This window comes from Monomorium pharaonis, chromosome 1 (genome assembly GCF_013373865.1).
Source record: "Monomorium pharaonis isolate MP-MQ-018 chromosome 1, ASM1337386v2, whole genome shotgun sequence".
NCBI lineage: Eukaryota > Metazoa > Arthropoda > Insecta > Hymenoptera > Formicidae > Monomorium > Monomorium pharaonis.
The window spans coordinates 19,319,745-19,332,701 of record NC_050467.1 but is presented as its reverse complement, the minus strand read 5'-3'; the positions used below and the strand labels follow the sequence as shown (position 1 = coordinate 19,332,701).

Genomic DNA, 12,957 nt, shown 5'->3' with positions numbered 1-12,957 from the left:
TGTATTGAAAGTTTTTTATTCTTTTGTTATTATTAATTAAATAACTATATTAAAATATATATAAATTAAATGTTATATAAAATTATGTTTGATAATATTTTAATTAATTCTATTTACAAATTTCGTATAGCACCAATAACTTTTATTCTGTAAGTCCTAATTAGAATTGTTAATTTTTATTAATCTTTTAGTGCCACTCGTAAAACCGAAATATATGAAGCTGCCGTCTTCAGGATGTACACCATCGTCTGGCAATTAACATAAAAAAATTTTCCACCAGTGAGACGAAACGGATAGCTCGACCTCATTATCGCAAATTTTAAGTCCTTCATCAACGTCACAGGAAATGTAACCCAGGAAGTCATGTACATTGCACGGAATATACCCTCACTTCCTTTTTGTACAAAATCACCGCCATAACAGAACAGCAGTGACTCTATGAACATGTAGTTCAAGAATAAAATAGTTTTTATTGACTCGATATAATCGCCGTTTTTAAAGAAAAGTAGTATGCGTAATCCTGAAAGTTTTTTATAATATAAAATAGACTTGAAAATTAACGTGATTTAATGCAATACAATTAAATTTTTTATCGCAATATGATATAATACATTTAAATAACTCAATGAACAAATGCTAATTTCTAAATTATATCATTAACCCTTTCAAGAAAGTCTCAGTTTTTATTTTTTTCTGTTTATCTTAAAAAACAGGGTAGAATAAAAATAAAAACTGCCAGTTACACACTGCACTTTAACACTGTGATGTCGCTATAATATTATTAAGTTTGAAAGGGTTAAATTAAAATAAGACTTAATATAATATTCATATAAAAAATTTATTATACGATACCTAATAGAGCGAGTAGGAGCGTTACTGATACAAATTGAAACAATATACACAGATGGAATGTATCTTCAACATTCTGATTATGCTCCATTAATTTGCAATGTCTGTTAACCAAGTTAATAAATTGCTTTCGATAATTTATGTGAGTATCTGGTTTGCTTGTAAAACTCTTAAATTTTGTTTTAAGCACTTTAAGTTGACCACTGATGTGTAGAGTAACATTAATGAAAAAACAGTCCGTAATTGATTGCGTTGTACATATTACGAGTAATTGAACAGTATTCACGATAGTAAATATTGCGTACTGTAACTCGGTCATTTTGTTGCCTAATTCACCACATGGAATTATAAACATCCTATTTCTTGTATTGATACCTATAGGCAATAAAAATCTTAAAGTAAAAATATTGCACATCCAAGAATAATAGTACATTGTTAACGTAATTAATTTGGATATTAGAAAACAAAAAGAAATAAAACAATGTAATAAATACAAAAATAAATTTTTTATGCCTTATTTAAAATTTTCTTAAAATCTTAACAAGAAAAAAAACAATTTTATCTATAGGTCTACTTTGTTAGGAAAAGCTGTAAAGACAATAATTATTTATACGATTACATAATATAATTTTTTCATATCTCTACATTGAGAAAAAGATTTACAAATTTATTTAAAAGAAAGAAGAAAGTCACCGATATCGACATACTACTTTTTTAAATGCATCTTTCAATTAAATAGAAATAAAATTTTAAAAACATAAATACAAACTAAAAGTTTTTTAATGATATAACAGTTCAAATTTTGCAATAAATAAAACTTTTGAAATGTAAGCAGAAATAAGCGTCTGACAAAATAAATTCCAAAACAGATATAGCAGATCATAATTCTACTTTTTCTTTCTTTTCTGTAACGTGTTTGTGCAACATACATTATTTGTATAAATTTTTATAAGTTAATGCATATAACGGTTCCTTAGAAGCCTTCAATAATATAAAACATTAGATAACATTAAATTATTAATTTAATAAATACATTATCTAATTTTGTGTTTTTTATTCTATCATGCATGATAGAATAAAAATGCTTTAAAATGCTGATATCGATATTGGCAACTTTTCTCTATAAATTTATTTTACTAAAATAAAAATCTTTATGTAAAAATACGACAAAATAAAATTTTATTCCTAGCAAATAAACCAATTAATAAGAAACATAAGACAAATTTTATAAACACAAGATATATTTTAAAAAAACATGTAAAAATAAAATATAATTCATAGATGTATATTTTCGTTATCATAATCAAATCTTTATAATGAAAAAATAACCAAATAAAACATCACAAATAAAATTTGCTTACTAATATTTTATTTTTTTCTCAATGTACATCGCAATTTCAAAAATAAAATTTAATACAATAATAGCAAAAAAATATTTTTAAACAAATATGTATTCACAATAGGCTACTAAAAAATTTAAATATTATGTACCTTCTTAAAATTATTTCTAATAATTATTATTTTAACGTTCTTACGAATAATTTAAATGTTGGTTACTACTAAATACTAATTTAATAGTTATTATAGAGATATTACTTTACCGTCTGTTATGTTCATTCGATCTTCAAAAAATATTTCTTTCACGTTTATAACAACAACAGTCAGTATATAAAGAGAACCAACTATGTAACACAAGTACACCATAATAAAAGTACATAGTCTGGATGTAGATGCATATTTTTTCATAATCTTGTACGATTTCTCATTATTCTTTGCTGACAACCAATCGGCAATAGCATCATTAATGTTTTTGGCCAACTTTTCTCGGTTAGCAATAATAAACAAATATTTCAAATTTATAGAAACCGTGCATACACAATACGTTATGGCATCCATGTTTCTACCGGCGTCATTTTTAGTTTCAGTCAATTCCATATACAGGAGGATGAGTGGTGACAACTAATAATGATCCCGTTGCCTTAGAAAGTGCGATATATAATAACGATTTAAAATTTACATCACAATTGAAAAATACGAACTGTTTACTAAAATATTTGACGATTTTTTTGTACATAAATTCTTAAAATTGAAGGTAATTCTAGTATACTTATTTTCTGTTCGCGTTCCTACAAAATTGTTTCCCTCAACGCGCTATCAACGTACCTGTAGAATTGTTATTATGTTCCAAAGGATTACCGTGAATACTGTCTTCTTTTGTAGCGGCCATATACCGAGTATTTGCATAAATGTTCTAAGAGTAGAGAACTCATAAGCGATACCATCGTTCCAAACATCATCCGACATTATCGTAGTTGCACAAACTATACGGATGACTGAACATTCGAAACTGTCCGTTATGAGTACAACTTTTGATATTGCAAATTCAGAATCGCATTACGAACTTTATCGTGAGACATTATAGGATATCAACCACGAATGAAACATATTATCTCTATTAAGCTCATATTTTATTAGCTCATGCAATGCATGATGGATGGTAGTAAGATAAACGTGAAAAAAGATATTACGATGTCTATGCACTGCGTATGACGACTTTTTTCATTGTCATGAGCAATGGAAAAACCATTGGGCCAGAAGTAACAACAAAGAGAATGTGCATTGTGCAAAATGTAAATGTAAGTGACAAATTATATAATTTTGTAATCAATATAATTAACAGAAATTTACTTAAAATTTGCTTTATTTGCTTGATAATGTTGATATATTTCAAGACAAGTGTGATTTGTGGTGCAATTTGACTAATAATAAGATGTAAGTTTTTTGGGTTTTATTTGAGTGTTAAACATTAACAGGTAAATGCATTAATGCTACGCAATAATTGACCATATTTGAGATTGGATATAAAGAATAGAAGATAATAATACGGTTAAATTGTAATGCGTAAATTATAATAAGCAAAGTGTAGTAATATTGTAATTATTATGTTATTTAAATTGATTTAACAATTCAAAATAATGAAAATGAGTTTATAAAAGTATATAGAAATATAGATATTGTATAAAAAAAAAGAAGGAAATTATTTTTCTCGTAAAAAATATACATAATGACAAATTAAGTTTGTAATTTTTCAAGCAAAACAGTTTTTTTTAAATACACATATATTTCTGAAAATTTTTTATGAGAAGAAATAATGGATTTTTGGCACAATTTGATTATTGTATTATGATTATAATTAGCAATTTTATTAAAACAATATATTATAGTAAACTTTTGTTTCTACAGAATTCTATTTTGCCGAATACAATACCAAATAATAAATGTACAAATTGTAAAATTTTTTTTATTTTATGTATTAAATTTTACGTTTCTATCATTACGCGTAGTACAGACAGATATGACATAGAAGTTTTCAAAATACTCATATAAGTTGCCAGGTTTACCACAATAACGTTTCCAGCTTGCAGCTTGACGGGCAATTGTGTACGCATAATAATAAAGGTTAAATTTTTCGCCAACTTCACAGGAAAATTATACCAGGTGCTTTGATAAATGTAAAGTCCAACTTCTTCCATTTGGGATTTCAAGTAATCCCCGACAAAACTGTATACAGATAATTGCGTTAGAAAAGTACACAATACCATGAAACTTTTTCCCATTACAACAATGTTGTGTGTTTTTAATGCCAAGATAAATTGAAATCCTGAAAAATTATTTATCTATAAATATTATATAGATTTTTATAACTTACATATTTAAAATTTTATGATGTCGTAAATAATATAATATTTATTACCCATTATACATAACAATACGCTGCTAATAAATAATTGCGTTATCAAAACTAAACTGATCGACTCAGCCAATTCCTTGGCCAATTCTATCAGATATTTATGCCTCTGAATTAGAGCATTAAAACGATCGTAGATTTGCGGACTTGAGACACTAAACTCAATAAAATTGGCCTTTAGAATTTTTACTTGACCGCACATATGCAATGTAATATTGAGAAACAGAGAATCATTACCTTTATAGAAAGAAAATACAATGATGTGGATTTTACTAGTGTAATAAAAAAGCACAACTTGGTACATAAATAGTTTGATACAATATCTAGAAGTGCCATTCTCTCGAACACGAGTTTTCTTTATTTTAATAATCAACTTGTTTTTGAGAGAATAGTACTTCTAGATATATATATGTATATATACCTATAATTTTTATACTAAATAATTTTTTTGTATTATATTTTTGTTTATAGAATTGTATAATTTTATCGTTTACTACATTTTTATAACTATAATTTTATTAAATATATTTTTTATGCTTGTATGTTATATAATTTATTATATAATTATTTTTACAATTAAAAATAAGCAGAAACATTACTCTAATAAAATTAATAAGACATTCTTAACATAATTTTATATTCAAAATTCTAATAAATTTTATGTAGTATTACATGATACAAAAAATGTAAAAAGAAAGTAGAAACAAATTAATATTACCATGATTACAAGTACATGTAAGTATTAGCACGATAAATTCCAACAAACAAGTAATTTCATACATGCTTCTCGGAACATGCAGATATTCTAATGCGCATCTTGATGGCATTGGATAATCCAATATAATGTCTTCATCTGTTATATTGATCTGTTTAGCTTGATCATTAATCTGCTCTTCACCCAGAAGAGGTATTAACGAATATATCAACACACTAACGTAAGAGAAGCACACCATGAAACAGGAGAGAATTCTTCCTATAAAAGCGTGTCTTCGCATGATGGTGCGATGGTCTGTGTTTTCAATCGTCAGAAAATCATTTCGAGCAGAGCTGTAATTGTCAGTTAAGTTCTTTGCGTATATGCGGAAGCATATAGTCTTTAGCACTCCGAGCACACCGCAACAGGCCAACATAAGACCGTCTATGTTTTGCTCCGTGTTAGTGCAGCCCATTTGAAATTCCATGGAAGGCAAGATCACTAATGTGCTCTGTTGATATGGGTAAATGATATATTTTCTCATTCAAACAGCTTTTGTGTCTAGAAAAAATGTCCCAAATTCCAGATCGACGGATCTTAGAAGATTAAAAATTATTAAAATTTAATTGTAAATAATTTTTTTTTTAGATCCGGAGTAAACGACGCTTCTATTTTAGCTCGCATAAATATGAGAATTAACTGGACTAATTTAAAGGTACGTAAAATTAATATAACTTTAACATTAGAATAATAATTAAATAAAAATGTATTATTTCTTTACATAATAAAAATGTGATAGAAATGAATGTAAAAACGTCTTCAATTGTACAATATATATTATTTGTCCAATACATATTATTTATTTAGTTTATCTTTAGTTTATCTACAGCGTACAATCTATCTTTTTTTTTTTTATACCATGCTATCAAAAAAATGTCGTGTCAGTGCAATTCTTAGACATGAATAACGAAATCATAAAATAAGCGACATAGCACACATTACTTCGTAATTTCTCAGAAATAGTTACGCTACCCCTCAGCATTCAGAACATAAAACTGTAAATAAACTGTGAGCTCCTTAGCAGAAATGTATTCATTAGTCAATTTGTAACACCGTACGATTATGTATCTACAATATTTTTAATCAATGAGTGGTTTTCTCTGAGAAACAGTACTTTATTACCTATGTCATCAAATAATTGGCACTCTATTTTTAGGAATTTAAACATTTTATATTGATTAACGATATCAACAAAGTTTTATTTTAACTGTTGTGAAAATTTTTCTATATGTTCAAGTAATCACTCTACAAGAATCGTCGAAATCTAAAGAACTAAAGAACTAAGACGATGCGTACCATGCAACAAGTGGCCAAAATGCATCGTATTAATGAAAAGCCGTTATAAACTTGAAGTGGCCAAACACCTACAGGCCAGGATAATATCTTGAAGGGAGTCATCGCGTATGCGACATCGTTCTTCCATCGTTTACTTGCCATTGGATCGAGGTAATGACTGTAACTGATGCCAATAACCAATGATATGCGCGACGTGTACATCGACACAATTCAGGTATTATGATTCATTTTTTATTCAGCTCGAAATGTATACCCGCCTATCAACCCGCCTTTACTTCTAAACACATTATCAGAAAATGCAGAAGATTATGCTTTTATGCCAAATTGTTGTTGAAGAATTTACGTAACCGTTTCTTGTAAGCTGCTGCGGACATTGCACTGCTGTATCCTTTGCATAGAGAGCACATTTACTTATATATACAATTCAGTCATTCACTATGGTACGCTTCGAAGACATGGTGTTTTCTTTCGCAATTTTGACGTTATGTCGATCGAATTTTATGAATTCTTTCATTCAAAAGCGATATAATAGGTAATGCATATCTCTTTTCTACTTTGTAAATTACTCAAAGAAGTGAAAAACGAAAATTTCTATTAAATATATTTATATTTTTAAGAAATATATTTATTAAGTAACTATAATTTTTAAGACAGAAAAATAAGAAACTGAAACTTTCAGAACATTCGTGAAACTATTAAAATCTATAGTATAGAATTTACCCGCTCTTATGCGAACGGGCACATTAGAACGAGCTGTTATAAAACGTATATCTCGCGCAACATTTGTAGGCAAATCATACCATTTACTGAAATAAATCGAGCGAGTAATCGCTTGCGTATTTGATGACAAAGTTTCTCCCATGTAACAATACAAGAACAACTGTATCATAAATATATTAAAAGTAGTTAAACCACTCATGCAATGAAAAAAGTCATGATCTGCCAACGACAAAATGATTTGTAATCCTGAAAAATATTTAACAATTTGTTTTTTGTATCACTTAATCATATTCTTTTTTTAAACAAATAATTAAATACAAGACAATCACAATGATAAATTATTAGAAAAGAAGAAATATTTGTCTTAAATTAAACTTACCTACTATACATACAAGCAAAGCATGAAGAATTAGTTGAGCGACCATAATCATATTAAGCATATCAACAATATCTTTGGCTAGATTAAGAAGTAAACAATGCCTCTCAATCAGTGTGATCATTTTAGTTCTTTTCCAATAACCGTTTTCCTTCCCCTCGTGAAACCGTAATAACTCTAGGCCGAGCACTTCTAGTTGTCCACAGAGATGCATGCACACGCTGAAAAGAAAAACATCGCTGCCAACATTTCCCGTGGCTGTGCTAATCACTTGAACCATTTGAAAAATATATAGACTGTAGCAAGCGATCTGCGTGTCAAACGGACAAATCATTATGTAAGGCAGCTCGATATTTCGTATCTCTTTTTCGGATGTCATAGTTAGTGTAACATTCTGTGAAGGTGGCAACGGCATAGGAAACAGAAGCGGTCTAATTAGCAATAATACAGTAACAAAATACGAGAAACCCATTTGAGAGAACAAGACAAATCTGGCCAGATTGGTGTAGCGAAACATAACTTGTCTGAGATCTTGTTTTTTAATATACGTCCAGTCACTCGCTGCATTGCCGAAATTTTTCGACAGATTGTCACGATGTAACCGTATCAGCGTGGACTTTACAATGGCCAAACTTGCGCACGATCCCATTACGAAATGATCGATAATCACACCCAGAGTAAAATCCTTGCTGTTAATGATGTCCACGCTTATATAAATTACCATAATAGCCTACCATAAAATAAATATAAGAACAATATATTTAAGGAACATAATGTTTATCAGAAAATTTTTTTATATTATTTAATTTAAGCATATGTATATATAAATAACAGTAAAAGAGTTAATTGTTTTTCTCTTTTAAAAAATAGAAAATATAAAAATGCTAAAATTTAAATAAATTTATCTGTTAATTTATAAAAGTACGTGTTTATACTTTTATCTCTCGGGATTTCAGAAAATTTTTGTTTTAATTTTTTATCCAAAAGAATATGTGTCATACTTTATTATTAGAATCATATATATAATAGTTATGTAGTTATATAATTAAATAAGATAGTTCTAATTTTAACTAAATTAGTTTCCAATAAATTACTTGCGGTTCATATTATTAGAAATAATTAAAACAATTTGTTTCAGGAACAACACAATACAGGAACAAACAAAATAACATAGGCAGTCTTTTTTTTAACATAAATTGATGAACTTTTAAATTTACCTGCGTGAGTGTAAGAAACAGCGCGCGCAAATTCGCAAAGTTTCTGCTACGATCTAAAGGCCACGAGCCAAGTGGCCACATTAGTCGTTTATAGAGAGAAAATTCACGAGACATCTCTTTGTTCCATTTTTCGCATGATGCCATTCTTGCGTGTTAAGGGTTACGGCGTCATCGAGTGTGTGCACGAGCACGCAGCTCATACTTTTATTTATTATTGATCAAAACACATTTCGCTATGCACCCCAGCGCTGAATGTTCCTGTGGCCTTGCGCATTTGCAACTCTTACACATGACAGGAAATGGCTGTATAAATTGTATTTCGTAAAAACCTAGCTGTAATACGTGTCATTGATCTAATAGTTTGATGATAAAGCATATGTCAGTTTCTCATATAGAGTCCCCATTCCGTTATACTCTGGTCGCGAAACTATCGCATAGAAATAAGTTTTTACTTTGTATCGTTTTGGAGTACAGTAGTGCATCTGGAGAATGCTGAATTCGAATAAAAATACATTCATGAAGATAAATAAAATTATCTTATAAAAATATAATTCTGAGCAATATTAAATTGGCTAGTAATTTATACTTATTTTAGTATTAAAAACATTGTTGTTAGTACACTGAAAAAAAAAGTAATATATTCAATAAGATATGTTATTGCGGGCTGCCAATTACAGATATACTCAATACAATAATATATGCTATTGCAGTATCAACATTGTACTTGCATTAATAGCAAATATTATTGTATTGAGTATTTTATGTAGTTGGCAGCCCGCAATCACATATGTTATTGATTATATTACTTTTTTTTCTGTGTTTAACTTTTAATGCTTAAAATAAGTACTAATTATTTACAATTTAATACTATCTGGTATTACATTTTTATAATGGGTAAGATGGCGAAAACTGCAGGTATTTCTTTATATTATAAAAAAATTTTTCTCAATTTTAATGTAAGATTTAATTTAAATAAAATTTATAATTATAATTATAAATAAACATATTAAGTTAAAAATTAAAAAAAATATATATATATTAATTTTCATTTTTAATAAAATTAATAGCATTTTATACATATCTAACAAAATATTAATATTTCTAAGTCATAAATTATGTCATATTAGAAATGCTTTTTTTTTTATCAACGCCAACGTAATTAATAAAAAATATACTAATATTTTTTATTAATTAAAATTTACTTGATACCTAATATTATTTACGTATCAATAATATATCTCAAAACAGAAAAAAAATTCGTAGTTTGAAAATAAATAAATTCTAAATATAGCTTTAAACATAATTAATACAATTTAAATATGTTACAATATAAAAATGTCGCGACAGTAAATTGTCAATTATTTTAAAAAATAATGAAAATGTTATTAAGTATGATATAGAAAAAGATTAACATTGCAAAAAAAGAATTGTACTTGTTATTAAAAGTATGCAATAATATAATTAGAAAAAAATTAAAAATTAAAAACAACAATAAAAACTGTATTTTTCTAAGCACATATATATATTTTTTATATTACATTAAGAAAATTGATTTGGCACAACAAGACACTTGCACGCGTTAATAAGATAAACAACTTCATTAAAATCACATTCTATTAAATTCTTTTTTTACAAATCTCTGTTTTGCTCAATCGTAAACCGATTTAGAGTTTTTGCATAATTCTTTCATTTATATGTACATATCATACTTTTTATGTCTCTACCATTACTCGAAGTACAGATAGATACGAAATAGACGCTTTTAAGATACTCATGTATGACGACAAATTTACCACAAATAATGTTCCGGCATGCAATGTGACAGGAGACTCAGTCCGCATAATGATAAAGATTAAGTTTCTTGTAATTTTTGCAGGAAGATTATACCAAGCGTTTTGATAAATACAAAGCCCTATTTCTTCCATTTGGGTTTTTAGATAGTCTCCAATAAAACTATATAGCGTCAACTGTGACAGAAAGGTACTCTGCACCATTACACTTTTTCCTGCCATAACAGGGTCGTTAACTTTCAAAGCTAGGATAAACTGAAATCCTGAAAAAGAAATTATTTATTTAAATTTTTATAACATAATTAACTACTTTAAAAATAATAAACAGTATAATATATTTACCTGTTATACATAACTGTATGCTGATAATGAATAGCTGAATTAGCAAAACAAAACTAATTGTATCCGCAAGTTTTCTAGCCATCCTTATCAAGTAACAATGCCTTTTAATTAACGTAATAAGACGCTCATAAACTCGTGGACTTGTAACGTCAAACTCAATAAATTTCGCTTTTAAAATTTCCACTTGACCACATACATGTAACGTAATGTTAATAAACATAGAGTCGTTACCTTTTAATAAAAAAGGAATTGATACACGATGCTGTAATATTACATTAATATGCAAAATAACATTGATATTTAATTTAGCTATTTAGAAAATGTTATTTTAATTATTTTAAAAAATACGTAAAATACATCAAAAATATGTGTTTGATAACTTTATTATTTTAGTTTATATCATTATATATTCTTATATATAGTTCTTATACAAATTTATTTAAAAAATTTATTTTTTTAATTTTTGAAATTTTGTTATTATATTTTGTTATTATATTTTGTTATTTACATATTTGTGTGCGCAACGTTTAGCCATATTAAGCAAAGTATTAAATTTCAGTGATGTTTAATTTATCTCTATCTAAATATTTTTAATTAAACAAAGTTTTCTGTTTATTTTACAATTATTTATATTATCAAAAAAAATTAAGTGTGTTAAGACATAGATTATTTAAATAAAATAGCTGATCATGTAATAAAACTGCACAAATTTTTGTATCGTGACAATATTATTTATAATAGATTAAAAAATAATACGGTGCACAATGAAAATTAATTAAAAAATCTGATATGCGGAATTATTTTGTGTTAATTTTATAATTTATAAAATCATAAAATTTTCTAAATGTTATTATATAACACAAGAAATATTAAACAGCAAATATTACCGTGATTAGTAGTACTTGTTAGAATAAGCGAGACAGCTTCAATGAGACACAAGGTTCTATACATGCTTGTTGGAACATTGAGGTACTCTAAGGCGCATCTTGAGGGTACTGTATACTGTAATAATACGTTCTCGTGCGTTACATTTATCTGTTTATTTTTATCATCACCAAAAAGGGGAATTAGCGCATATATTATACAGCTAAAGTAAGAGAAGCACAACATAAAACAGCAGAGAGTTCTTCCCGTGAAAGCATGTTTTCGCATAATAGCTCTCTGTTTGGCATCTTCAACTATCAGATAATCATTCCGAGCGGAATTATAATTGTTAGTCAAATTTCTTGCGTAAATGCGAAACCATACTGTCTTCAGCATACCAAGTATTCCACAACAGATTAACATAAGGCTATCTACGCTCTCCTCAGCGTCAGTGCAACCCATATACACTTCGATGGAAGGCAATATCACCATTAGGCTCTGTTAATGTATAAATCGTTAATTTTCTTTTATACAAAATTTTATATGTCTACAAAAATGTCTTGATTCTATTTTGATGAGTCTTTATTAATATTAATTATAAATAATAATTTTTAGAATCTAATACGAATATGATTCTCATATCTACGTCAAGTATAAAAGAAATGCTAGAATAAATCAAATTAATTAAAAAATGCAGAATAATATGTAATTGTATGTTTGAAAATGTTTGTAATATTATCTAGATGCCTTTCAAAATATTGAAAAAACAAATTTTATTAAAATAATAAATAATAAAATTGTATATATATATATATATATATATATATATTTACGTGTGTCTGTTTGCTACTTATTCATACTTGAAGATAGCATAATTTATTCTAAAACGTTATAGTATATGTTATACTATTATATCACTTGTTTCATGATTTTAAATAATACGAACTGAACAAATAACACAATATAGAGTGGCAAAATTTTTATTGATATTAAATTCTTGT

The 12,957-nt window shown here is 27.3% G+C and overlaps 4 protein-coding genes across 4 annotated transcripts; all 4 read right to left on the bottom strand.

Annotated features, from left to right (window-relative positions):
• Positions 1-16: 16 nt before the first annotated feature.
• LOC105830910 (odorant receptor 42b) lies at positions 17-3,796 on the bottom strand. The gene is made up of 3 exons (XM_028195018.2): positions 2,451-3,796; positions 853-1,224; positions 17-520 (listed from the first exon to the last, which is right to left on the bottom strand). The coding sequence occupies exons 1-3, from the start codon at positions 2,782-2,784 to the stop codon at positions 180-182; spliced, it is 1,047 nt and encodes a 348-aa protein (XP_028050819.1). The 5' UTR covers positions 2,785-3,796; the 3' UTR covers positions 17-179.
• Positions 3,797-3,923: 127 nt separating this feature from the next.
• On the bottom strand, positions 3,924-6,869 carry LOC105830906 (odorant receptor 13a). The gene is made up of 4 exons (XM_012670602.3): positions 6,648-6,869; positions 5,316-5,802; positions 4,604-4,834; positions 3,924-4,510 (listed from the first exon to the last, which is right to left on the bottom strand). Exons 1-4 carry the CDS (start codon positions 6,846-6,848, stop codon positions 4,170-4,172), a joined length of 1,260 nt encoding a protein of 419 aa, XP_012526056.1. The 5' UTR covers positions 6,849-6,869; the 3' UTR covers positions 3,924-4,169.
• Positions 6,870-7,249: 380 nt separating this feature from the next.
• On the bottom strand, positions 7,250-9,573 carry LOC105830907 (odorant receptor 13a). Its single transcript, XM_012670603.2, has 3 exons — positions 8,961-9,573; positions 7,747-8,473; positions 7,250-7,613 (listed from the first exon to the last, which is right to left on the bottom strand). The coding sequence occupies exons 1-3, from the start codon at positions 9,102-9,104 to the stop codon at positions 7,276-7,278; spliced, it is 1,209 nt and encodes a 402-aa protein (XP_012526057.2). The 5' UTR covers positions 9,105-9,573; the 3' UTR covers positions 7,250-7,275.
• A 910-nt stretch (positions 9,574-10,483) lies between these two features.
• Positions 10,484-12,448, bottom strand: LOC105830895 (odorant receptor 13a). The gene is made up of 3 exons (XM_028195021.2): positions 11,980-12,448; positions 11,093-11,323; positions 10,484-11,013 (listed from the first exon to the last, which is right to left on the bottom strand). Exons 1-3 carry the CDS (start codon positions 12,446-12,448, stop codon positions 10,673-10,675), a joined length of 1,041 nt encoding a protein of 346 aa, XP_028050822.1. The 3' UTR covers positions 10,484-10,672.
• Between the last annotated feature and the right edge of the window lie 509 nt (positions 12,449-12,957).